The 27,345-nt window shown below is 36.4% G+C and overlaps 2 protein-coding genes across 9 annotated transcripts in view; one reads left to right on the top strand and one right to left on the bottom strand.

Moving 5' to 3' along the window:
* The window catches only part of NCAPG (non-SMC condensin I complex subunit G), a 30,338-nt gene extending 27,045 nt beyond the window's left edge, over positions 1-3,293 (top strand). For both annotated transcript variants that reach the window (XM_055797863.1, XM_027789679.2), the window contains 3 exons: positions 150-212; positions 674-752; positions 1,623-3,293. In XM_055797863.1, coding sequence (XP_055653838.1) covers positions 150-212; positions 674-752; positions 1,623-1,749 — 269 coding nt within the window. In that variant the 3' untranslated portion in view covers positions 1,750-3,293. The remainder of the gene's footprint in view (positions 1-149; positions 213-673; positions 753-1,622) is intronic.
* Positions 3,294-5,825: 2,532 nt separating this feature from the next.
* LCORL (ligand dependent nuclear receptor corepressor like) overlaps positions 5,826-27,345 on the bottom strand; it is an 85,623-nt gene continuing 64,103 nt past the window's right edge. For 4 of the 7 annotated variants that reach the window (XM_055797853.1, XM_055797855.1, XM_055797857.1 and 1 more), the window contains 2 exons: positions 21,336-26,205; positions 5,826-6,713 (listed from right to left, as the gene is read on the bottom strand). In XM_055797853.1, the coding sequence (XP_055653828.1) occupies positions 6,654-6,713; positions 21,336-26,205 (4,930 nt within the window). In that variant the 3' untranslated portion in view covers positions 5,826-6,653. Of the gene's footprint in view, positions 6,714-21,331; positions 26,206-27,345 lie in introns of all 7 variants that reach the window. The other 3 variants (XM_055797860.1, XM_055797861.1, XM_055797854.1) reach the window with 2 other exon arrangements.

Here is a 27,345-nt window from a genome sequence, read left to right as displayed (position 1 = left end):
AAATGGGGGGTTAAAATTATGTGGCTTTTTAATGTAACAGCAAAACCTCAAAATATTAGGACTTAAGATAAATTAAGAGTTAATTATCTATGACTTCTGCATGTGCTATTCTGTTTAAAAAAATAATAAAGATGCTTTTCAAACTCCAGTTAATGAAGACAATAGTAAATCAACTGCAAAACTGAGATCTACCAGAAGCAGAGCTGGGAAAGGTATGCATTAGCTTTTTCTGGCTACAATACTAGTTGTTTTTAACAAAATAATTTCATGCTAACTTCTTATGAACATATAGATACAAAAACCATTCAGTCCTCATGCTCCTTTATAGTTTTAAAAAATTTTGTTAAAAGGTTAAAATAGTCTGTTTTGTGGAAATTTTTAGAGGCTGTTAGCCTCTCCCAACAACACAGTTTTAAAAAAGAAAAAAAAGTCAGACTGCAGGATTTCAAGGTGATTTGGCCAGTCATTTATGGTAATGTACAGGTGTTTATGGAAGAAGTGGCAGGTACATTGTGGGTTTTTGTTGTTGGTTCTGTTTTGTCACCACATTGTGTCTGTGGTGACTGCATATTTATCTGTTTCAATCCAATATCAAACACTGAAGAGATACAAAACTAGTTTAAGAAAAGAAATGGTGCCATGATATAAAAAAGAGATTTTTGCTTATACTTAGGACAACGGAAAGCAGCAGCAGAAGTGAGGTCTGTGAGCAGAAGAAAAACTGGCACAACTGTAAAATGCGGTAGTGAAAGGTAAATCCTTTTCTCTCCACCATCAAAACCATAATGTTTGTTCTAGCCAGGACATGTAATTCAAGTGTTTTTATTTCCCAAAACCTGTATCTTCAATATCCTCTATTCCTAATACACAGATAAATATTTGAGAAAAAATCTTCTTTGAACTGGTACTTTTGAAACCCTCGCAGGTTTGACAGCTTCACATTTTGTTATTGTTGCCTAAGAGCCTGAGGATTTTTTTTAACATACCTTTTGTGTGTAGAGTTAACATACTTTCTAGCCAACAGATTAGTTTTTTCCTTTTTTTTTTTTTTTTTTTTTGGCTTGCATTATTACTCTTCTTCCAGTCACCTGCTTTTTTAACAGCTGTTCTGTGGAGGAATCAATTTTTTTATATAAACTTTTTCCCCGTCCCCCTCCACGTTTTTGTGGCTTGTTTTTCAAGATGTAGTTCATAAGCTTCTGGAAATGACTGATGAGTATACACAATGCATTCCTTCCATTATGATCTTATAGGATACAAGCATTAAAACGACATTATCTCTGTAATTTTCAGCTGTGCTCACTCTTTCTGAAGCAAGTAATTCATGGACTTCAGGGTCACCAGAGTCAATCATTCCTATTTGCCCATTTGGTCTGTTTATTTTGATACCACTTAATCTTTCGGGAGTTTTGCTTATTTTGCAACTGCTAGCACTTGGTTATCTTTACTGATACTGCTTTGTCACTTAGAAAACATTAATATAGTCTTTTCAAAAAATAAAGAGCTTGTAATTACTAAGTAGTACTTCTGCTCTATAAGACCATGTTTCAAGTTTGTTAATATAAAAATTCTTCAGTTTGCTTAGACTTTTTGTCCTTACTTTAAAATATTTCACATTTCAGTGGTGATGAAATTCCACAAGCGGTCCCAATATCAAGTTCAAGGCCTTCAAGACGAGCAAAAACATTGGCACTTGAAAAAACAAGAATGAATCTTTCAGCATTTCTGAGTAAGGAAGCAGATGAATGAATACACAAGGAGAGAAAGTGTGATCTTTGCTAATGCTGGTAGTTCAAATCAAATCTTATCTTCCAAGTCTGATGTTTTGTTAGTCATAGTTAACTTCTTACGTTATGATCATTTATAATTCTAGATTTTTCTAAAACTTTTTTTTAGATAGATGCTTTTGATATCTTTCCCAATATGAAGTCCATCATTTGTGTAATAGAAACATTAAAATTTTACCTGAGAAAAACTTGGATTTATTTTTTTTTAACTTTATTGAGAAGAATGCTTTTTATCTGCAAATAAAAATGGCTGTTTGTGGGAAGTACTTACTAGTTAAAGCTGCTTTGATATTTTATGTTATTCAGAGACTGTCTCGCCTGGAGTGGTTGCTTGTGATGGCAGCAATTTTGAATGCACCTACTTTCTTCATTTATTAGTCTGTGCATCTGCTGGCCACATTTTGTTGTTCATGTTAGGTAAAATAGGATTAATCTCAATTATGAGTTCTGCTTCCTGCAGATGCGTCCACTTTATTTAAACTAATGTCAAAATGGTAAAACTGAGTTACTGATTTTACAAACCTAAGCCTGGAAGTCTGCTACTGATCTTGACTTTGCAAAAAAAAAAAAAAAAAAAAAATCATTAATGTACTTTGTACTTTTAGAAAAGCATAAAAATATTTGCGGTACAAAATAAGATCCAATAAGGAAAGGAATGCTTAAGAACAGGAGGGCCAAAAACCCGAAATACTTTATAGAGACAGTACACAGACCTTATGAAGTGGCATACAACTGCGATTTCTTTCTAGCTTTGAAGTTCACAAGCCTTTTTTGAATATTATCTAGGAATAGTCACGCGTTTTACAGAGACGATAGAAGATTAAACTGCACGTAGTAGTAGTCACTGGTGGCTGACAGATTAACTCTGGAAATGCTAGTTTTTTGGTTTGGAAACTGTCAATCATGCCTGTCTGTTACAATATAGGTAATTTCCAAGGTAGTCAGAGAAAACTCAAGTGATTGCTTGACATGCATCTCAAGTACTGATGCCAAATGTAGCTTTTTAAGGAACTTGCACTAAAAATAGGTAAACATACTGTAAATGATGCTTGGTAATGCTCAGAAGTGGCTTATGCAACAAGCGAAAAGTAGTGTTCTCAAAGTGTAAAGCCCGAACTATTATGCTATTTTCAAGCTTGCATATGGAAAACAGACAGGATTGTGTTGCTTTTCTTTCCTTTCAGTTTTTGTTGGAAATGTGTCAGACTACAAAATGCCATGACACGCTTTGCTGCTGATATTTGCTATTCAGAAGCTTATGTAACTGTAAATTATTTTTATTTGTAATTCTAAGCAGAATTTGGGAGTCCAGAGCTCCCTCTCTTGATAATTGTTTTCTTCAAATCCCCAACTCGTGTTCTAGTGCGAGTTTGCATACATGCAGCCACTTGAGGTTAGAGATGGTGCCTGTTCCCTTGAATGCCACCTGAACATAGTTCAAAAAGGTGAAGCATGTATTTCAGTCTTCCTCAGCTGACTGTCAATTAAAGCTTCACTTGTGCTTTAGCCTTTTGTTGTTGTTTGTTTTTTTAATTTCAGTTACATTATTTATTTCATCTTCACTCCCTCACTCTTGGGTGGTGGTTTGTTCTTCTGCCACTAATACACTTTCAACAACTGCTGCTAGCCCACTCTTGTTAAAATGAGGTGAAAGGTCATTTCAACCCTACTATCTTCCTGGCTGCTTAATTAAAGAATAAAACTTTAATCCCCAAGATATTTTAATTGACTTAAAAACAGCCTCTTCGGTACTCTGAACCAGTTAGTGTGCATCCTCTCTTTTTGCTAGCTAAATGCAACAGTGGGTCAAACATGAGCCACACTAGACCTAGTCTTGACTCACAGAATAGTTTGGGTTGGAAGGGACCTTTAAAGGACACTTAGTCCAGCCCTCCTACAAACAGCAGGGACATCTTCAACTAGATCAACCTGGTCCTGAATGTTTCCAAGGGTGGGGCATCTACCACCTCTCTGGGCAGCCTGTTCCAGTGTTTCACCACCCTCACTGGGAAAAATCTACTCTGAATCTACCCTCTTAGTTTAAAACAATTGCACTGCTAAATAGGAGGTTCACATAGGCTTACTTCTCTAGAGCTTGCCCAGGTCCCTCTGGGTGGCATCCCCTCCCTCAGCTGTGTCAACTGCACCACTTAGTCACCTGCAAACTTGCTGAGTGTGTACTAGAGCCTGCTGTGTCATTGAAGATATTAAACAGCACTGTTTCCGGTACAGACCACTGAGGGACACCGCTTGACACTGATCTCCATCTAGACATTGAGCTGTTGACCGCTACCCTCTGGATGCAAGCATCCAGCCAATTCTTCATCCACTGAACAGCCCACCCATCAAATCCGTCTCTGCAATTTACAGAGAGAACAGTGTTGGGGGGGGCTGCGTCAAAGGCCTGACAGAAGACCACGCAGGTGACATCCATTGCTCTTCCCTTGTCCACTGATGTAGTCACTCCATTATAGAAGGCCGCTAGGTTGGGCAGGCAAGACTTGCCCTTGGTAGAGTTACGCTGGCTGTCTCAAATCACCTCCCTGTCCTCCGTGTGCCTTAGCCAAGCTTCCAGGAGGGTCTGTTCCATGAACTTCCCAGGCGCGGAGTTGAGGCTGACAGGTTGGTAGTTCACAGGGTCCTCCTTTCTACCTTTACAAATAGGTGCAATGTTTCAATTTTTTCAGTCACTGGGGACTTCACCTGACTGCCACGACTTCTCAAATATCATGGAGAGTGGCTTGGCAACTATGCCAGTTCCATATTAATTAATGAGAAAATAGCAGTGGTAATTTGTTGTCAAACTTATAATGATCCTGTGTTTGTTCCTACAGTATTTTTTGTTTCTTAAAACCAGTCTTGTGATTGTTTTTGTTTGCTTGCCTGATCAGTCTCTTCAGACTACAGAGTAAAAAGAATTCCTCTCAGTAACAGCCTCCTTTGGCGGGTTGCTATCTCAAGGGTGAGTGCTATACCAAGAACAATTCTTTTTCTAGCTTTGTTGGTTATTGTCTTAAAGAAGTGGTTAGTGAGCTTGGGTTATGCCTCTATCTGACTCTCATCTGAAAACTTTTGAACTCATCAAGCAACTGAAACAATATGACACAAAGGAAGGAATCATAATTGTTAAAAGTAAGCAAAAAAAAAAAAAAAAAAAAAAAAAAGCTGCTTGGAGGTGAGACATCCATAACAGAAAGGCTCTGGTATTTACTCAGTCTTTTACATGAGAAAATCCATGTGGTATGTCCTTCAGGCATACGAACGAGATACTGGCTGCATTGGTTCCCCTGCTTGTAAGCCTGTTTCTGTGCCCCTCTTGGGACAGCCCTGACTCCTTGCTGTTCCTTGTGCTTTGGTGGGGCTCCACTGAAGTCAACTTCAGTGCCTCTCCCCCAGGAAGTTTAGTTCTTTTTTTGGCTTTCTTGCTCCACAGAAGCCAAGTGCATGAAATAGTTGAGATACATAAAGACCCACTAGACAGTGTAGCATGCTGAGTGTTCGTTCTCTTAATCATGTTCTGCACTGTCTGACACTTCAGTGACCCAGGATCCTTCTGAGATCCTGTGAAACTTGAAGGAATTCACAACGATCATTTTATTTCAGTTACTGGATTGCACCTCCAAACCAACAAACTTCTGCGAAGAACTGCATCTTCATTCTGTTATGTAAGATGACAATTTTAAGTGATTCCTTAAAACCTTTGTTTTAGAAAACAGTGTCTTCCAAGGAAATTAGCTCTTGGCAAGAAAAGGACAGAAGACTTGTAAGAAGTTGAATTAAGAAACCTCTACTCTAGCTATTGAATGTATGACTCCAGGAAAGAGAAATCATATCATATGGTTTTATTCTAACACTTTTGTTATAGCTCTGTTAATAATAAAGTTTTGATGAATGAATTACATGAACCTTGCTAAAGCTGATCTACACATGGAATGTCTACAATGTAGTCAGCTACAACCATTTACTACTTTGACTAAACTTTAAAATTTTGGTGTTTACATTGAATTTCCAAAGTACACAGGAAAAAAAAAAAAGAAATAGGAGGAGCATTTACATCCATTTTAATTGGTGGCAGGCATAAATTCATAAAAACAAAAGGGGAAGAAAGACCATTTAGCAGAAACCTCAAAAAGTGCAGATACAGATTTGTTGAATGACAATCTTTCAAGAGATTCTCCTGCAGGCTCGGCATTCCTTTTAGACGTTATGGTCATTAAACACTGTCACATAGAAGTTCTCAAGATAAATGAAGATGAAAGCATACTGCAGAAACAAACTGGTGGTGTGATGCATTTCAATCCCTTTGCAAAGGAGATCTCGGATAATTTACCTTTTTACTGCTTTGCTTCAAGGTAGTCTGTCTCCACCTGTTACAGATTTGTTTGAATTATTATTACCATAAATCTTTACATGGTAACCTATGCCACAAATTACATAATATATTAACTTTCGTGCACAAAAATAAAATCGGGGAAATAATTAGAGAACATAGAAAAATCACAATACTATTAAAGGGGAACATCTGATTTTGATAATAAATTTGTACTGCAAGAATTTCATGATGGTCAGATGTGAAACTGTATATTTAAAAAAAGAAGTACATCAAAATGAATAATGCTAGTAGTAATATAAAGCCAAATCACACAAGATCATTTCAAGATCAATGTAATAAATGCTTATTATTCAGCAGAAAAAAAAATCAGGAACAATGTACAAAATAATAGTGCAAGAACAGCTGCAATCTATTTGTTCTCATCAGTTTTGAGATTTTGGTTAAAAACTTTACAGCTGGCGAGAGATGCTGCTGAAAGACTCAGATTCCACTCAGTGGGCTGATTAAGGCACATCTTTATGGACTTCAAATGTTCATTTTCTGTGTTCATGTCTATTGAATTCTGTGGCTCCGAGACTTTCACTTGTAGCGTGCTGTGAGGAAAGAAGTGGGGGTGGGAGAGGGAAAAAAATGAGAAAAAGTTTAGTATGCTTTCCTCTTCCCCTGCAAACAAGCAAACTGACAAGAGGCAAGATGAGGTGGTGGCAGAGCGTGTTCTGCTGGGTGTTTTTTTTATTGGTTTACTGCGTTATGTTCCAGAAACACTGAGATGAGAACCTGACCGTGCTGCGTTCTCCCTGTTGTGAAAGGACATCAGGCTTGTTTGCATTGCAGTAACTGAGGTCCTGCCAAGTTTTGGAGACTGTCCTAGGTCAGTCTCCAGCTCGTGCTATTCCTCTGCAGAGGAATAAGGGTGTTCTGCAGGCTGGCCCTTCTTAAATAGCATCCAGCTGACTACTGTAAAACCACAGAGCAGGAACTGGGCGAGAATTTGTTTGGGTTTTTTTCTGACGTTAATTTAGTACAGTCATAAAAGGTTTTTATTTTGTTTCAGATCTAGGAAAATAAGTCCTACAAGAAGATAAAAAAACTTAGCTTTTTGTAGGGATCACAAAGCAGAGGCCATAAGTGTAGATTCAGTCATAACTCTCATTGTTGCCATGCAGAACCACAGAACGGACTCATAGAATGGGTTGGGTGGGAAGGGGCCTTTAAAGGTCATCGAGTCCGACCCCCTGCCATGGGCACGGACACCTTCCACTAGCCCAGGTTGCTCAGAGCCCTGTTCAGCCTGACCCTGAATGTTTCCAAGGATAGGGCATCCACCACCTCTCTGGGCAGCCTATTCCAGCGTTCCACCACCCTCATCATAAATTCTTCCTTAATATTTAAAGCAGTGTAATTGTGCACGTTCAGAAGACAAGAAGGTACAGTTTGGCAATCCTAATTTTGAACCTCTCCACCCCTGCTATTTTTTCCCCTTTTTTTTCCTGCCCTACCTCTTGCAGTGATGCGTCCTATGTGCAATTCATTGTTTCTCACCATCTTTTTCAAAGATTTCAAGAAGTGCAAGAATGATGCAGAGGTGGAGATATTTTAGAGATATTTCTAATTACTGTGATACTAAAGTTCTAAGTTCTAGGTAGTTTAACTAAGGGTAGGAGGTAATGATCATACTATAAACTGCCTGTGCACAGTTTCTCCTATCAAGGAAGTGTTTAAGCAGCAAGACTCTCTTAATGGCTCTTACTTGCTGCATTTCAGGAAACCAGGTTCATCACAGGCCTTGAGTGTAAATTATCAACGATTGAATCTGCTGAAGTACAGTGTTTGCATGGGTGAACAATCTGGCTGAGGACATTCGGTAATCATAAGACGATAACCTAAAACATAGTAGCTTGTGTTACTCAAATACTGGTGACTGACTTTGGTTGGACTTTTTCCTATGTCATGGCAAGAGGGAAAGACAGCTTGTGTAACAGCTGAAGTGACAAGTCACTGTTACTTTTCACAGATCGTACGAAATACAATTTTCATTCTTTTACATTTTTATGCAAGCTTTCTAGGCTATACGCCTTTCTGACATGGTAGTGAAACAGGCGTTACTGATTTATTAACCCTCGTTCCCAGCCCTCCCTAACTGGGCTATTGCTCCCATGCCCTGCATTTCCTTGTGCCTTTTATTCCCCTGCCTCTGTCTTTTGTCCTGGTTTTGCCTTGTACCCTTTTCCTTCATTCTTTTCTGCTTTGCACACACTCTTGTTGCTCTGGTCTTTTCCTTCACATAGGAAACAGAGTGTGAGCACAGGTGACAGAGAAGACTGTAGTCAACAAGGTTACTTTCTTGAAGTTACAGCCTCTTCAGACTTGAATCTTTGCCCTCACTTGCTGTGAGGAAAATCAAAGCCTTTTCTTATGACCATCGGATTAGCAAGTGCAGACATGAGATGGTGCTGGGGCTGAAGTGTTGCAGCTTTCCTTATCCCCACTGGTTCTGTGCTTTCCAGGTGTGGCCAGGTAGCAAAACTTAAATTTAACAGAAATAATCAGCAGCTAAATTAAGAGATAGGGCTTGAATGTTATTTTGTTTGGGGGTTTGTTGTTGGGTGTTTTGTTTCTGTTTTGGTGGTGGCTGTTGTTTTCTGAAAGGAACGTAAATGCCTTGGGAATCAAGAAATGGCAAACTGAAGTAGTATATACCTGCAGCGTGCTTTGAAGAACAGCATTTCTACTGTCTTTAAAGCAGCAGATACAGAATTAATGCTGAGCAAGTGCCAGACAGAGAAAGCTAAAGGTTCAGGCTTCTCAAATGATTTGGCATGTTACTTCTGTGTATAAACTATTGATTGTACTAAGTCAGTATGGCGCATTTTCCAAACACCACTGCTAGCAGTAACACAGCTAGGGTTTGGTGTAATCGTGACCGTAATTCCCCGTTTGCTTGGACTGCAAATGAAAACGCAGAGTGCTGTAATACAACCAAACAGCACTTTCTGAGTAGTCAGCTGAGGGACTTTCCTACTCTTTACTGTTTATTTTTGTACAGGTTTCAAACTGGCACTGAGGTACCTGCTGATAATTGCCATGCAGTAATTCACCTCTTACAGAAGAACCCTAGGACACTAGAGACTTTCACATTTTAAAGAGAATGCGTAAAAACAGAAATAGGAAAGTGTTAGTGTCTTCTTTCAGTTCCCCAGTACAGGTAACATCCACATAAAAAGCTCAAGTATTTTAGGAAATTTTACATTGATAAAAATAAAGTAGAAAATAATATGGTTAGAGATCTGCATTAATGTATTCATTAACCAAGAAGAACCTAGTTTTTCATCTTTTCATTCTTGTGTGATTTATTTTTTTGCTGTTGATATAACAAGGTACAAAAATGGTGTATTTAAATAGTATTTTTTAAACACAGAATGTAATTAAAGCATAAAATTAAATAGAAAGTTTTAATTTCTCCAGCCAAATCTATCAATAGATTCTACTCTAAATTTTATTCTGCTTTGCTTACAAGAGGCACACTGCATTAAGCACTCCTAGCAAAAGAAAGAGATGCTTCATACAGCAGCCCTCCTGTCAGGAAGAACTGCAGGTTACAGCCTGATGCTACCAGCAGCCATGAAGCCCGTTTGAGTAGAGCTTGGATTAGGCTGTATAATACCTCTGCTCAATATCCTCCTGGAGTTCTCCACTACCAGTTCTTCCACCAGGAAGAAAACGGAGGTCCCTTTATCTTCCTAGACAATAGGCATTCGCTAATCTTATATAATGGTCTCTTAGAAAGGTTAGATTTTCCAACTCTGAAGCCATCTGTTTACTTTTCCAGCAATTATAATCTGTTTTTGTTTTATTCACTTGGGATTGACTCAGTTAATCAGTTTCTGTCCATGTGATTTGTGGAAGTGGGCTACAAGTGCTTCTGTAACATGGAACATAAATTCCAGCCATGGCATATTCAATAGTTTTGCTTTCACTAGGAATTTGAAGACAGGCCAACAGTGCTAGAAGCCCAGTGAAAAAGAAGAAAACCATTTATATTTTTAAAAGTTCTTTTAGTGATATTTCTTGAAAATTCAGATGCTTTTCTTCAACTGTAAATATACTACCCTCTACCAGCCCTTGTCCTCTAACTACTCTCGAAGTGCTGGTAACATATTTAAAGGTTAATTTAAAAGATTTCATATTTCAGAGTGCACAATAACTGATTCCAATAACTGTCTTAGAAAGTAAAAGTGAAAAAAAAATATCTAGAAATAAAAGTATACCTTTTTGATCTGAAACAATAGAAATAAAAAAAAATACACCTCAGGGAGCTAAGTTGTATGTTTCTGCAGTCCTTTAGCATGTGCTGTGTAACTGCTCTGTATAAGGAGCATCTTCAGTCTTACAAAGATTTTTGACTGTGAGTGAGCATATGTGACCTACAGGAGAGGCAGGAGGCACCAGGTACCGCACTGAGAACGATGTGGTGTGACACTGTGGTGGACACACCAAGGCCGTGTACAGTGACAGGACACGCTGTTTTGTCAGTGCAGGCTAAGGATGCCCTCATGTGCTCTTGGCTTTCTTTGGATGCTGTTGCACACGAAACCAATGGGTCTAGAAAACTGTCAGTGAGGACTCCAGGATAATTTTTTTTTTTTTTCATATGTTGCAACTCCCAGTTCCCTAATCGCCATTCCTCAATCATCTCTGAATTTACTACTTTTCGACAGTGAGGGGAAAAAGAGGCAATTGCCTGTTACTTTAACAAATCACTGTAGCCAAATCAGAATAATACTGATGGACTGTGAAGTCCTGTATCTAGTCTCCCCTGGCTAAGCAGACAACCCTACGTGTGGTTAAGTCTCCAGGCCTGCTAGGACCTAAAAGGATCATCTCTTCCCACAAAAATTTCCTCCCATCATTAAAGCAAAAGGAATTAAAATAAAATGGTCTTTGAATTCAACCTTCTACTAAAGCAAGCAACAAGGGGCCTTTCCTTGCTCCCCAAAAGCTAAAGAAAACCCTGCCCTTTTCCACACTTCCAGTTAAAATTGCTTGAATACAAGTATTTCTTTGTGAAATATTGCGTTTCTTTCTCTAGTTTTACCAAGTCATTGTTATGATAACAGAAATACTGATTTTTAATAGCAGGATGTGAAAACAATACTGTATAAGTTGACAGGCTGACAAGCATGAAAAGAAAAATAATATTCTTTGAGCTGCTTATTTTCTGTGCAGTTTGGATCTGCGTTCTTCAGGAAAAACAGGAATTTGACACCTGTTCTATGAAAATGACAAAGTTAAAAAAAACATCTGGCTAGCTTAAGTCCATACATTTGCTGAGTTAATCTGTGTCTGCGACAAGTCAAGGCCATGCACAAAAAGTAGGGATAGGGATAAGTGTTTTTTATCTGTTGGGTGACTCCTCTGCACTTCCTATCAAAAAGATTACCATCAAATGTTGTGTGTTTGTATGCTGAAAAATGACTACGAAAGTACCACTATAGGGTTATATTTCTCTAAATCTTTTGCAACACTTACAGATAAAAATGTCCCCACCTAGCTAAGAGCTATGTCAGACTGGTTTTAACCCTCCTGTCTGACAAAAATTCTGCAAATTGCACTTGTTACACACCTCCATCAATGATGTGCAGGTTGATAGCTTGGAAAGTATAAGATCATTTGTGATACACTGCACTGATTTGAGGCTTTTACAGAAAGGTTTCAAAAACACTGAGTAGAAATAGTAAAACTTTAGCAGCATAAAACAATTTTATCTATACAGACTATTCAAACATTTCCCAGAAAAGGAAACAGTGGAATGTATTAGGTTAAAATCTGCAATGACTATAGTAGCCTCAGCATGCTTTCCAATAGAGATTGATTTGATAATGCAACATACATTGAAATTCAAGTAAACTGAGCACACACAGTCAGATTTGCTGTCTCTAAAATTTAAACTCATCTTTCCACAATGCTAAAAAGCAACAACAAAGAAATCTACAAATAAATTTTTAAATGTCTCATTACTGTTTCTCAAAGGGATTCTCATTGTAATAAGAAATAATAGTTTTCAGCTGAGTGGATGGAATCCTATTTGGGAATCAGAGAGAGAGAGAGAAAGAAATGCTCTGGAAATAGATGGAGCTGGGGAGATAAGCAATATCCAGAGAGTCTGAAAAATCTGGACTACTAAGACAAATAAATCAGTACACAAGACAGAATCAAGACAGAAGGTGAACTGAATTGAGACAAAAAGACAGGCTGAGGCGTCAGAACCAGTCACAGTCCCACCTGACATTATGGTAGAAAAGTTTCTTTTGCTCTTCATACTACCTCAGAAATGTTTTCTTGGTTTGAGGGGGAAAAAAAAAAAGTGGGAAGAAGAAAGGAAATAGGAATGAAATGCATACAAAATATATGAGAAAGATAACTAGAAGAGGCTAGTAAGAATTTGCTGAGAACTTGTGGCACATCAGGGAAAGAGGCTTACTTACTGGTAGCTATTTCCTGAAGCTATATATTGAAATATCCACACACTGTTGAAACTTTAATTTGCACTGAGGCAAAATTATATAGCAGTGGATGTTTGTTGCACCTTTTACATCACTAATTCATCTTCAAAGAACACAGCAGAACAGCAAACCCAAACAGCATATTTTATGCATTTTCAGGTGAAAGTTTGTCAAGTGGAATAGATGACAACAGTTTCAGAGTGCAGTCATAGAAATAACGTGACTTTCTCCCCCAAACCAGTCAGCTACAGCAAATATTCTCATTCCCTCAAACATAATAGATCACAGGCAACATAAAAGGTTTAAATTGCAACTTCACTGCAGAAATTGAGAACTGAAACAAGTATTGGAGTGGTGGGGGTGGGTGGGAAGAAAGAAGTTCATCAGACTTGCGCAGCCATGGAAGTACAGAGCTCAGTGCTAATGAACATTCTCCCCAAAATACAGGACGGATTTGAGTGTATGTTGACAAGTTTAAATATAGACAACATTCCTGCCCCCTTTAATGTTATAATTATTTAAAGCAGCCTGATAAAGTTATTTAGAAATGTGATCTTTTGGACAAGAGTCCTTATGTTTTGTAGTAATACAGATTATTTAGCAGTTCACAGAAAGCACAGGGTTCTTAAAGCACAAGGAAACAAAATATAAATGTAAGTTGTCACTGAAATGGGCATGAAGAAGTGATAAAAATTTTAGGGCATCTTTTTCTAGTGCTGATAGTATTAAACCTGTTAAAGAAAAAAATGCTTTTATGATCTCATATTGTTCATAGAATACTGTCTTCAAGATCTTGGAAACAAAAACCAGCTAAGAATCTAACAGTTGTAAGGAAGCATCATTAATTTGATGATGAACAAATTTAATTCTTAGCAACTAGGCACCTTCATGAAACAAGTCTGCCTCTGATCATCAGTTCCATCAAAGAAAACTGCCTAATTTCTAAGCATTACTAGAATTTAGTAGCATGCAAATAAATAAAAAAAAAACCCTAAACACCTGTTGTGCAGATGACTACTGTTGTATTTACCCTAGAAACATACTATAACAGAAAAAAGGTTTTGCTATTTGTATTCTAGTTAATCATAATTAAAAATGGTTTTGAACAAAGTACAGTAAGACTAAGGCTTGGAGGTTCAGAACTATGTATGCTGGTTTGGGCTGTTCTCAGAGGAAACAGAATGCCACCATCTCAACACAGTGATAAATGCAGCTACGTAAATGTTGTCATTGAGCTGGATTAATCTTGTATCTTTAATTCATAATAGTTTTTTGACATTAGAAATGCAATTATGTTATGGAGGGAGATCATCTAATAAATATGATGAGAGTCCCTGGGTGGTTTATAACCCACCAGACTTCTGAGTTACGGAAGGTCAAACAATAATTTGCAAATAAGTCACTTCCTTTTCTGAGATTTCTACTACTTAAATATAATTTAAAAACAGCTGTGAGTAGTAAACTGATAAATATGAATGTCTCAGCAACAAATCTGATATTGAGAAGAATTTCTTCAAACACACATCTCAAGAACTTCAAACTAGAAAGACAGGTATCAACAACCACCACAATTTTAAGAATGGATACCTTCAGTATAGCTTTTAAATCTTGACTTGTATTGTAAATAAATTTCTGAAATTATTGCTACTGAATGTTTTGAAATTTAGACTAAGTACCCCAATAAAAACACTGAAACCTAACTTTAAGTACTTTTCCCCAAAAAAATTTAGCCTCCCTTCCAAATGGAAAACGTGACATAGATAAAAGAGCACCAGCACCACCAAGTGAGAATAAGTTTTGTGGTTTGTTTTTTTTTTTTAATTAAGAAAAATATCACGTGGCATTCTTACAGCTTCTAGATAGGAATTTTTCAACTAGGCTTCCATTTCACGTACAGAAAAATAATCCGTTTTTTGAAGCAAATAATCAAGATTTCAATAGTTTGAAATAGACAACTTTGAGGGCAAGCCTGTATCAGTAAAATATCAAGTATAATCTCTGCGTATTTGTGCAGTCTGCACCTTCAATAATAGGAACCTGTGACAAGATCCACCTGAAAAGACTGACCCCCCTTAATAATCTTAATTTTTATGTATGCATGTATTTTAATGTGAAACGTGAAAGTCTTATTATTCTCATTCCTAGCAGGACCACAATTTGGAAATATTCTACCCTGAGCTGCAAAATGAAAACAAAGAATAACAATACCTACATAAGACCTGCTTTGAAAAACATCAGCGTAGTCACGTTACTCACTAATGTCTTGACAACTGAGAGAAAACATTCAAAACCAAAAAAAAAATACATAGGCTTATGCTTTTGAAAGGATTTTAATTCCTAAGCTAATGTTAAATCAAGGCCATTTCCACTGGCAGGCATGCAGAAAGAAAAGCAGGTCTAAAGTCAATTATCACTGAAGAAAGTGCTGCAGCCAAGTTAAGATACCTGCCCCACTTAGAGATAAACATGATAAAAGACAGAAGCCTAGATTCCTTTCCCGTATGCTTAGAAGTGGAGACAGAAAGGAACATGCAGCAGTAAGTAGAGGATGGAGAGTAGGTAAGTTGGCATACCCACTGAAAGAAGTTTGTGAAACTCCTTCTAAATTTAATTTCTGAATTAATTAGCTGAATGCAGACATAAGTCAGGTGAATTTCTGCTGCTGAGCAAAAAAAAAGACAATAAAATCTGTCAAATTGGCAAGACCAAACAAAATAATAGAGGAAAAAAAAGCTTAGGTCTGCACAAAGCAAGACGTTTCTCTAAAGATTTACTTCTCTTAGTAGAGCAAGAGATGCTATTATTACTACTCCAAAGAACATTGAAGAATAATCAGAGCAGCCTTACTGATGTCTAGAACATGAGAGAAATCAGCATCAGAAAAACATCTCCTTCCTTCAGTTATAAAAAAAAAGGAAAGAGAAATATAAATTCCATGACCTGTTCCACAAGAGCAGAACATGCAATTTGCCATGCGAATGGGCACAGAAACAGTAACTTTTCCAGAACTATAAAGTGGCCAGAGCTGTTGGTCCAAAAGCATGGAGCTAGGAAGACAAAAGTCTGTTTATACATCCTGATTTTGGAAAAGATAAAGATCTTTACACTGTAGGGAAAAAAACAAACCAAACAAACCCTGGTCTTCAATAAGAAAAAGTGGATTAAAAAGTAAGCATGCCTATTTAGAAAAGAAGTTCCATACCTGGGTGGTGGTGGTGAAGAAATCTATGACAAAGGCTGACTGACACCTTGCTCATATGGTATTAATAAATCTCTTATCAGGTATAAGAGATACTATGGACTGGCATAAGTACACAATGACAAATATGCAGTAAGCAGCAAAGGGAACGCAACTGGGCTGTGCTCATCCTGCAGCGCTCTGCAGAGTATGCTTTGGCACTCATAAGCAGAGAGATTGGGAAAAAAGAAAGCTGATGCGTGATCTGAGAATCAATTAAAGTTTGGTACTAAAGGAGAGCAAAGTATAAAGAGAGGATGCAGATGCGTGTGGAACCACTACAGTGTAATGGTCTGAATGGTCTGAGAAGCGGTTCAGGCATGGGTGTGGATAAAATAATAAAAGCAATGGCATGAAATAAACAACAGTTCAGCAGGGACCATGACAAAGTACTAATGCGGGTTAGGCAGTTCTTTAACAAAGGCATAGGTGGCTACAGCGGATCACATATGAAGCACAAATCAATGCTATATTGCTGTAAAATTACATGTATCATGACATATAAAAAGCAGTGGGGTAGCTCACATGGGAAGAGATAGTCAATGACAACAGTGTAATTTTCATTATGGGAGCTAAGCTGTTATGAGAAGCAGTTAGACACCCTTTTTGCCCTCATCAGCTTCCCTGAAAAAGTATGCACACTTTCTATGCTTCTATAAGGGAGAAAAAAAAAATAAAAATGCAGAAATCTGCAGGGAAAACATAGCTAGTCTGACTTATTAAAGCGAGTAAGATAAAAAATAATGTTGACAAAAATTATACATTGAGGAAAAAAAATAAGTGAGCATTTAGATGAGAAAACAAGTCAGTCGGCTGAAAGCCGGCAATCCAATAAGGAGGAAAAAGAAATAGCAGATGAAGGAGATACGAAAACTGAAGTAACTCAAGACGATACCTTATGCATTGAAAGGAGAAGACGGAAAGAGATGTGTCTCAAGATCAGCATTATTTTATCAACGTATACTGCAACTTATCAAAATATTATTTTGAGTCATAAACTGACTAGGAACCTGACAAAAATGTGTGGAGTATATTTTAATTACTGCTCAGTTACAATAATTTCAATACTTCATTTGACTAGCAGTGAAATTTCTATTTTATTGTCTAGCTTTTTATAAGGCACTATTAAAAAAAATCCTTGCAAACAACAAAGTAATTTAAAAATGCTAATTAACTTCTAAATTGGGACCTCAGTCTAGGTTCTATTTGCAGTATTTCACATATAGGTACTTAAATTGGTACATTAGAAATGTTCTCAGTTCACAGGTAGCGCATATCCCTATACAAATACATATATAGGTACAGGTCTATAAATCATACATTTCCATATACTTCTATTTTTAAAAAACGCAAATTGGGTTTCCAAACATTTTCTAACAATAAAACATTTTCCAAACATTTCCTAACATTTTCTAATAAAAAATATCTAATAATATCTTTTAAATAACCGTGAAGTAAACTATGTTAATGACGACTCCATCAACTTTCTTTGCTAGGTTAGGCACGAGAATACCACCAGGGTTTCTATTGCATTGAAGCCACAAGCATGACACCACCACAGCGGTATACCACTGTACACAAATACCATCAAGCGGTGATGTCGTGGTGAGTGCACGTGAATGCCAAATGCTGCTCTTAAAATCTTGGGTGTCCCATATAAAACAATTTCCATTCAGATACATCCATCTAATTAGTTGCGGACTGTTGTAAAAATAGCTGGCTTAATTAGAACCTGAAGGCTGTGAACAGCTTTCAGAAACAGCCTGCTAGGGAACACTCAAGATTCAAGGCCGTTTTAAAGGGCAGAGAGTCTTTCTTTTTGATGTTGACCATAGGAAACACCAGATTAAAAAAGCCTTATGGTAAAAAAAAAAAAGCTGTTCTTAAAATATGGCAAATCTCTTATTTGTATTAAATTAATATCCAGTTACCAAATGAATATAAGGAAGAAGGAACATAAGAAACGAAATATAATTTCTAACAGCTACTCAATGTTTACCTACATTTGAAACAGAATTTCAGATAAATGAATAAATTTAGCACCACTTTGTAAAGCCCTGCAAACAAACGTTTAGACTTCCTCCTGAAATACTCCAAAATAACAAAACATTTCTATTAGTCTCAAATCCTGTTTAAATATCTTTAAGGCACAACTGTGACATTACAGCAAAACAAAAGGATACCGCTAGCAAAAGGATAAAGAGTGAATAAATGCGGCATTGTATTTGGCTTGAAAATCTGAAGGTGTCGTCGTCAAAGGACAGACTACAACTATCTTTTGATTAAGTGAAAGAGGAATTAAAGGAAGGAAAGTCTTTCTAAGAAGAATGAAAAGAAAAATTGAAATTGAATATTTATATTCTCTGCCAACAAATACAATAGATTTTCTTCTAAAACTCCAGACTACTTGAAGAAAAGCCAAATAATAAGGGAGAAAATGAAGAGGTTCATTTTAGATGAAGAAAGTATCCTAGCTTGAAGTGATTGGAATTGATTTTTAAAAGCTTTTCTACGTGAGCTCCCACCTTGATACGAAGGGTAAATAAACAGGTATGTCATATCATCACAGGATGTAGTACTGCTTGCTACTGTAGTAGGTCCACAGCAGCCTCCTTTGCATGTGATAAATCCACACCCTCTCAAGTAGGTTTTAAAAATATTCAGTACATTGTAAGTTCCTAATATGGAGTCTTTTACAGTGTCCCATTTTATTGTTGGATAACAGTTTCTCTTATTTTAGCTTGGCTCTCTTGAAGCCTTTTGGCCAAGTCATGCAAGTGGGATCTTTAGTCTTATAAGGAAACACACTGAATCACTCTTATGGAAAGAAAAGATAAATGCTTTCCCAAAAACATGCTTACGTAATTTTGCTTGCCACCACAGCGAGTAATAATGTTTCAGTAGAGCTAAAGAAATAAAAGTGGTCAGAACATAGATTTACAGTAAAAAGAAACTGCCCATCATACATCAAATGCATTGATGAAGCAACAGTTCAAAAGTCAAGTAGTAACAAACAGCATATGGACCAATATGTCTACCATCCACCTTATCTTGAAAAAAACAGGCAATATGAAAAAGTGATTAATTCTCTTCTATTACTACCATGAGTAAATGGCTAGTTCCAGTTGCTTGATACTACCTTGAGCTGCAAGAACTCAATGCTTTATTCCCACTTGCACATTTTAACAAAAACTGAATATACATAAAAATTTGATACTAATATTCTGCCTACCTGCCACAGTGCTTTGCAATAAAACAGCATCACACCACCTCCCTCTTTCAAGAATATTCGGTCAGACACCAAGATCAGTAAAACTTGGAAGAAAAACTTCAAATGTTGACCATAAATGTGTATGTAAGAACATTTCAAGCATGACAATGGAACAATGATATAATTTATGATATCACACCAACAAAAATAGAGTCCAAAGAACATACAAATGAATAATGATGTTTTCATGTGCACTGAACTTCCAGATGCAGGAATTATGTTTGAAAACACCTGCATGCACAGCTAGAAATCATGTACCTTCTTTTTAGCCTGTAGGTATACTCTAGACTAAAAATGTTTATATGATTTCCTTGGCTAGTGCAGACAGTACACAATGTTGAATCAACATGCCAAAACAAGACATCCATTTCTATACCAGACAATCCCGATACCACAAGAGAACCCTGAAAAAAGATTCAGGGTTTCAAGTGTGGAGAAAAATCCAGAATCGTAATTCTTTGGTTTTTAACATTTCCTTTATCAATGAACTTTCTATCATATCTTTTCTAAAGACAACGATTGATATGAGAAACTATGAGTAAAAGGGAAAATAACAAAAATTGTAAATGAAACAATGTAAAATATCAAAACAGTTATCAGATTTCCTAAAGATACAAAACTAAACGAAGAAAGTTATCAGGTAAATAAAATTGAGTCCCAATTAAAACTAACATGAGACCATATCACAGTAATAGGTCTTACATTGCCATAGCAAGAAAAAGTTTAAAGATTAATATAGTTTGAATCCAAAATTTTCTCAACTACAGTCAAAAATATGAAATAAAAGTATGAGAGAGCTCTGTCTTCATTGGCAAAAAAGGAACAGAGAGATGTTACCCTTTCCTTTTCTAGTTCTAGCTTTTTTATAGCAATCTTGTGTCAAGGTTTTAACTTCTTAAAACCAAGTTTTTTATGTTGAGTTTGGCCCCAAATCAGTGAAATAAAATACAAAATAATAGACTAAAGATAAAAAATGTTGTACTTAAGAAAAGCAGAGTTACATTGAATGAACTAAGAGCTTCATATATTACATAAAGCACAAAAGAAATAAAGTATACAAAAGCCATAATGTTATTTATATTACAACTTAAATTAACTTTTCAATTTATTATCAGGGATAGTTTTCTACAATGTACAATACAAAGGGGGACATAAGATTTGGTCTGATATTCTGAATTTTTTTTTTATTCTTTGGACAACATAATTGAACTAGCTAATACAGTATCTTTTCTACAAATGAATACTTCTGCAATAATTAATTCCTATTGCAGAATTATTTATTTTTTACTTGGTATTTTACACCTTATTTATTTTGCAGAAATGAGTTAAGACTTCTGTTTAAGGAGATCTCTTCACCGAACAGAAGAAATAATTTTGTAAGTGAACCTTCTTTGTAAATAACAGAATAGCCTTTCTGAGATCACAAGCTGTACTATGATGCATTATAAATATCCAGCTTTAAAAATGGATTTCACACCAGCCTAAAAAGATTCCAAGCCAATGCATTTAACACAGTAACTGTATATTGTATTTGTCTAGAATAATTTTGCATTTTTAATTGTTCTGTTAAGGATTTAATGTGCAAACCCTTTAAAGTCAGCAGATTTCATTTGGCGTTGAATGGATGTTAAAATGATCTCTGAATACTTCTCAGAAGTATCTAGTACTATTTTTTACTCTACAATTATAAAACTATTACAGATTTATATCAGAATCAATGACGATTTCTTTTAAACAACTATATGTTAATACACTGAATTTCTTTTTCATTTTATAATTTACCCTTCCTCACAATATAAGAAGCTACAGAGCAGAATGATATTTTGTTCCTTTTGAAATCAGTAATCAGTTGCAACTGACTTCAGACATGCCATAACTCAATCTGTTGTCTGTCCATCTCAATTACATTAGTTAGCTCTTTTTTTTTTTTTTTTAATCTTGGTGTCTTATCACCATAATAGAATGTGACACACCTATTTTAGCTGAATGATTTGTGTAAAGTACTATATACAAGTTAAAATTGCACTTTCTGCATTATTCTGATGCTATACAATGTTTAATTTCATGACTTCCCTGAAATTAAAATGAGTATCATGCAATAAAAAAAAAGTATTCAAAGTGCTTAGTTGTTTGACTTCTCCAATTCTTGGAGATTCCAAAGACTGGAATTTTAGGATGAAGGGGGGAACAGGAACTTACCTACTTGGTACTTTGGGTAATAAGTTGCCATTTGTCCACTACTGCATGACTGTCTCTTATGCTTTTTTCTTATATTTGTATCAGTGGTCTCCCATTGTGGAGTTTTTCTTTTGTTTATTCTGATAAGAACTTCAGAACTACCAGCAGGATTATCATCATGGTTTACACTACTTAATTTTCTGCTGTGAAACTGGTTATCCAGCCTTTCAGTCACTTTAGAAGAATTAGATCCTTTAGATGTTTCCATTTCATTTTCTTGTTTCTTTAATGCATTTTGCTTAGTAGAATGGGACCTTAAAAGAGGATGTCTTTTTTCTTCCATATAGGTCTGAGTGTTTTTACTTTCAACAGCTTCAGCAGAATAAATGACATTATTTAACTTAAATGAATTGTGCTGCTCAATATGGTTGATTTTTCTCAGAAATATCCTACAATCTTTAAAGGTTTTGGTTTTCCAAGTATTTTCAAACAGTTTATCTTGGCTTTGTTCTTTTCTAACATTTTGTTGGCAGCAAATTGTTCCATTTGTCTCTGCATGTGACTTAAGTATATTTGTTAAACCAGGATGTGGGTTAAAGTCAGAAGATCCCATCATCTGTTGAACAAATGCATCTCTGGCTTCATTTTCAGTTGGCAAGAGGCTACTCTGAGACTCAACCAAAGTCTGAGTGGGCTGGATTTCTACTGTATTTTTTTCCTGGAGCTTGGGCATTTCATCATTGGTTTCCCCACTTGTACTTTTAAACAACTGGCTTTGGCAAAAGAACTGTAAATTTTTCTTTTTTGATTTCCAGCCTCCAGGAGGCTGATTATAGAGCTTTTTTGTTTGTCCCCACCTATCATGCTGTAACTTCTTAAATTCATTTCTTTTTAATCTGGCTAACGTGAAATTACTTTTCATGCTCAAGACTGGAGACCTCACCATGTTATGTAATATTTGTAATTTCCCTGCTGGTTTAGAAGGAGAGGATAGTGCAAACTTTTTAAAGTGCTTTCTGAAAGGGCAAGTACTAAGATCAGGTTGTTTAGTTTCCATCTTTACCTCTCTAGTACTAACTACTTCTAAAGGATTGCGGGCATTCGCCTTCCTCACTAGAGAGAGAGACTGTGTTTCTGTAGTTTGCATAAACCAGGTGCAGAGTTCATTCATATTACACTTTTTCTGAAAAAGCATTCTTATAGGTGATGTTTCAAGTTCTACAAGGCAGGAGTCTAAAGGATTTGATATTTCAGTACTACAGTCTTGTTCAGTGGGATCCCTTTTTTCACATACACATTTATCAAACTCATTTCCCCCCACTCGCAACCAGGTATTAGTTATCTGTTCAAATCTATTATTTAGTTCTTCCAACAAAGTGTCACTTGAAGTGGAAATAGGCCACCACCTGAGAGAGGGATTCGATGAAAAAATGGGATCCAATGATACTTCATTAATGGGCCCAAATTCACCATCCTTAAGACCCTTTTTTGTATTTCCTGAATTTCTCAGTTCTGAGGTATCTTTGGATGCTGTGCTCTGACTTGATTTCCTGTGTTTTTCCTTTCGATCTTTAGCTTTTTTCAAATGGAGTTTGTAAGATTTACGTAGTAAGGCACTTCTACAAGTAAATGCACTAGAAGATGCTAATGAATGTAAAAAATGCAGCGAGGGTTTTCTGTCTCTAGCAGAATGTCTCAATGGAATTTCACGTTTTCTTGACACTGTTGTGATAACATTGTTTGATCCATCCTCTCTAGAATCTTTCCGCATGCTCTTTACTTGACCTATATTATTGCACAGTTGATTTTTTCTCTCCTGTGGTACGTTTTTTTCCAACACATTCTGCTGTTGCAAAGGAGGCAAACAGTTGCTAATACTCACTTTTCTTTCCTGAGGTGAAACCCTATTAACAGTTACTGATATGCCAGAGATTTTTACTTTTGCTGGCCTACCGGGTTTTCGAATGGTGGTTAATGGTTTCTTAATTGGCTGTATAATATTGCTGCAAGGATGTGGTGACGCTAGGTTACTCTTGATAGGTCTGACATAGTCATAACCACAGACCTTGTTTTCAGTAGAAGAATTCTGTAAGGCTCTTACTATTTCAGTCAAAGCATTTTCAGTTTCTGCACTATGCTTTGCTTTACTGTGGTCATTGGCAAAACTAGAATCAAGGCGTTGTGTGGGCAGAATGCTGATTACATTTAGATTACCTTCAGAAACATGTCTCTTTGTCCTTCTTGACCTTCCAAAAACAACTGTCACAGTAATGTTTTTGTTGCTATTAACTTCTTCCATTACTGCTGCAGCAGATTTGGTACCTCGACTATCACTGCTAAGTTCAGGTCTAGGTTCTGTGCTTTCAGTCACATCTATTTTTGGTTTTGGAGGCCGTCCAATAGGTCTCTTAACCTGCTTAACAACTTGAGGACCTATTTTCTTTGGTCTACCAGGTTTTCTTTTTAAAACTGATTCACTGCTGCTTGATTTCTCCGCAACTTTGTCATTCTGTTTCGCATCATTTAAATTAGCTTGACCAACTGGACAAGAACTTGTAATTGCTTCTGCATAAACACAGCTTGACTCCTCCTTGGTATCATTTTCACTGTAATCACAATCCTTGACACAGATTGCATGAGAAAGAGCTCCTGCGGCCTTTTTGTCTAACAATGTGTTTGCATGCCCCTGAAACAAACAAATATCTGTGCTTCCTTTAGAAGATGCAGCTGCAGATGTCAAAGTATATTTGACTCCTTCACTACTATTAACCTCAGAGACAAACATAAGCTTAATAGGACTAGAGTAGTTTAAGGGAGATGAGATCTCCACAGCTTCAGAAGTTGTATGCGAGTCCCCATTATTGGAAGCTGAACTGGATGAATCAAAGGTCAGAGATCTCAAAAGGCTATCACTAATTTCTTGATCTATAACCATTTCTTGTTTCTTTGTTGTCACACACAGAGCTTTGATTTTACTGCTGCTTAGTACAGGTGAACGTGGAAGGAAGCTTTGTCCTGTGCATCCCATTTCACTCAGATTGAAAGGTAAGACTCTTCTAGCAGCTGCGTTCATAAACTGTTCATAAACATTCTCTTTTAATTTTTGGCTGATTTTGTAACTATCCAACAATGAGCTGTTAGTCTTTCTAGCAAAGTTCATTGTATCTTCTAAACGCTCTACAACAACTTGCAGATTTGTGTCTCTCACAATTTTGCTTATGTCACTGCATCTTTCAGCAGGAACATCTTTATTTATTTTCATTTTTTCCAAACTTTCTAAAGACTTTTTTGCACTGGATGACTTCCTAAACACAATATTGTTCGTTACATACACAGAGTACCATCCAGGGGGCACAATGTTACGTTTAGTTCTTCCCAAGTTTCCATTACTTTCGTCCATTAAAGGAATCTCATCAGTCTCTTTTAAGGTTGCATAATCTTCTTGTGTGTTTGCAAGTTTTACCTGGCTGGCTGCAACAGCACTGTTTTCTGAAAGAACTAAAAAGCTGGGGCTGGTTTGAAAATTAGTAAGAGGTAGTTCGAAAGACTCTGTTTGGTGAACTGGAAAGCACATTGGTTTGGTTTGGCAATTCACATATGGATTACTTTCAAAATGTTGCAAAGTGTCATCTTCTACCACCGTAAAACTGTGTCTTTTATTTGGATATATTTTGTCAATTTTTTTTGTAGATTTCTTTGCACTTCTCTCAGAAATTGATTTTTTTCTTACAAGAGTTTCATCAAGGCTTGCAAGCTCCCTCTTGATTTGCAAAGATTGTCGCCGAATGAATGGTGAATCAGGAGAATTATACATTGCACATAAAGTTTCCTGACGCTTGCGAAATCTTGTTTGGATAATTTTATTTTCCATTTGTTTATCATGTTGGCGAAGTAATTCCATAAAGCTGTAATCACTTGCCTTAGCATTATGCAAGAGAGATGTTATGAAGTCTCCTAATTTGACATCATTTTCTGGTGCCCTGTCACTGCTAGAAAGTTTTAGAAGATTTGTTGCTATATCTGTAGTGTCTATTGATTTTAACTTTTCATTAATACGATCCATTAAATCTTGAAAAATGTAAGAATGTTCACCTTTCTCAGCCTTCTCAGAAGTTACATAGTAATTGTTGCTTTCTTGGTCTGTTGCTAGCAACATTCCATCTGAATATTTGGTCTCTTTTCCTCTGCATGTTCTACCTTCATATTCAAATTCTCCTGCGTTTCCTTCCGCTGGCAAGAGGGATGGAGGCTGGTTGATGGATATTTCAAGTTTGTCATTGTCTAAAGTTGGAAAATCTATAACAGATCCTTCCAAAGATTCAAATTCTTTACTCTGTACAGGCGATAGCGGAGGCGGTGATGGGCTGCGGGATCTATTTGAATTTTTAATGCTGTTCAAGAGATCACAGTCCTTAGTTGAGTATGTACATGCTGCTGCTTTCACAGAATGCCTGTTACAATTTTGCATTTGTTCAGCACAATACTTATGAGAACTACATGCTTTGTTCATCATTGTCTTAATACATCCCATTGCTACAGCTTGGCATGACAAAGAATGGAAATCTTTAATACAGACAGACAGAGGTGGTAAACAAGTGTTTGGTTGTTGATTTTGTAAACAGCACCTTTTTGTTAGCATATGTCCATTGCAATTGCAAAATGAAATGTGAACATCCTCTTCAGTAAGGGAATTGGGAGTTTCAGAGTGGACCAAATGTGTTTGCTTGCAACTGCAAACTATAGGAACATTTTCATCTTGTATTAAAAATTTTAACATAGCCAAAGTCTGTTGCCAGTGATATGAACAAAAAGACTCCAAAACTTTGTTTAGTGTTGATTTTCCTTTTTCCAAATTAGCTGTTTCCTCTGAATTTGCATCAGCTGTTGAGCTTGAACTGAAAATGAAAACAAATCAAAACAAAATATAAATTACAGTAAACACCATATCTAATACTTGTTATAATGGTTAAACTCAAGCCTAAACCCCTGAAGTTTGCAAAACAGTTCTGTTCTATTTGCACTATTCAATCATACTTGCAAGTGTCACTAGCAATGATGTGCATTTTATAGCAGCGATAGTCCTGTTATAAGTAAAATAATCAGGAAGAAATTAAGGGACAAAAAGAATAGTTTGAAACATAGCTTCTCATATCTAAAAGTAATTTAGATAGGAGATTAAAGAATGTTAACTTTCTGATATATCAGACTACCTTAGTCATTAAAGAAAAACCTCACCAAGAACCTAAGGAGCTTTGTATTACTCCCATTTCACAAACTGAGGCACAGAGAGGGTAAATTACTTGCCTAAGGTCACAATTCAAAGGTTGTGGCAGAGACAAGAATGGATCCATCTCTCCTGAATCCCACCCTAAGCTGTTCATACATTAAAGTGTATCGAATGCTCTTCAGGATACTCAAAAGATCCTTCTAAAGACATTTTTGTTTAAATATGTTTAAAGAACACTTAATAGGCTAATGGAATATTGAAAAAATAGCCAGTTGCTACTGTCACTGTTCTTTGCAGATAAGAGTTTTCTTCTAGTTTTTAAATAAATGACAGTGGTGCATCACAGGCTCCTCATTGCGATATATTAGACACACATACACGCGTGCATGCACACACACACACGGATTCCTTCTTTAAACAGAAACAGAGATAATCACCACTGGAATAAACCACTTCTGTGACAAAGATTAATATCCTTTAAATCTCGAATACAGGGTAGGCCTATATCTAAATAAGACTTCTGAGACGTTGTTCTCAAAAATATTAACTCAAAATAAGATCACTTACACTACCTTAACTATTTAATTGATTTCTTATAAATTATTAAAACTAATGTCACTACTTACCTAATCAATCATTTATATTGAAAAGCTGAAAGTTTTCCATGGTAGAAATTAATACAGATATTTCTTCAATTAAATACAAAATCCTTTTGCTGGATAGCAACTATCAACAGATAGTTAACACCTAATTCAAATGTTTTACTGAAACCAATTGCATGGACAGAAAAGGTTAGAGGAATTCTGTT

The sequence above is a fragment of the Falco peregrinus genome, chromosome 2, assembly GCF_023634155.1.
Source record: "Falco peregrinus isolate bFalPer1 chromosome 2, bFalPer1.pri, whole genome shotgun sequence".
Classification (NCBI taxonomy): domain Eukaryota; kingdom Metazoa; phylum Chordata; class Aves; order Falconiformes; family Falconidae; genus Falco; species Falco peregrinus.
The sequence above is the reverse complement of the archived record's forward strand: the minus strand, read 5'-3'. Positions and strand labels throughout refer to the sequence as shown.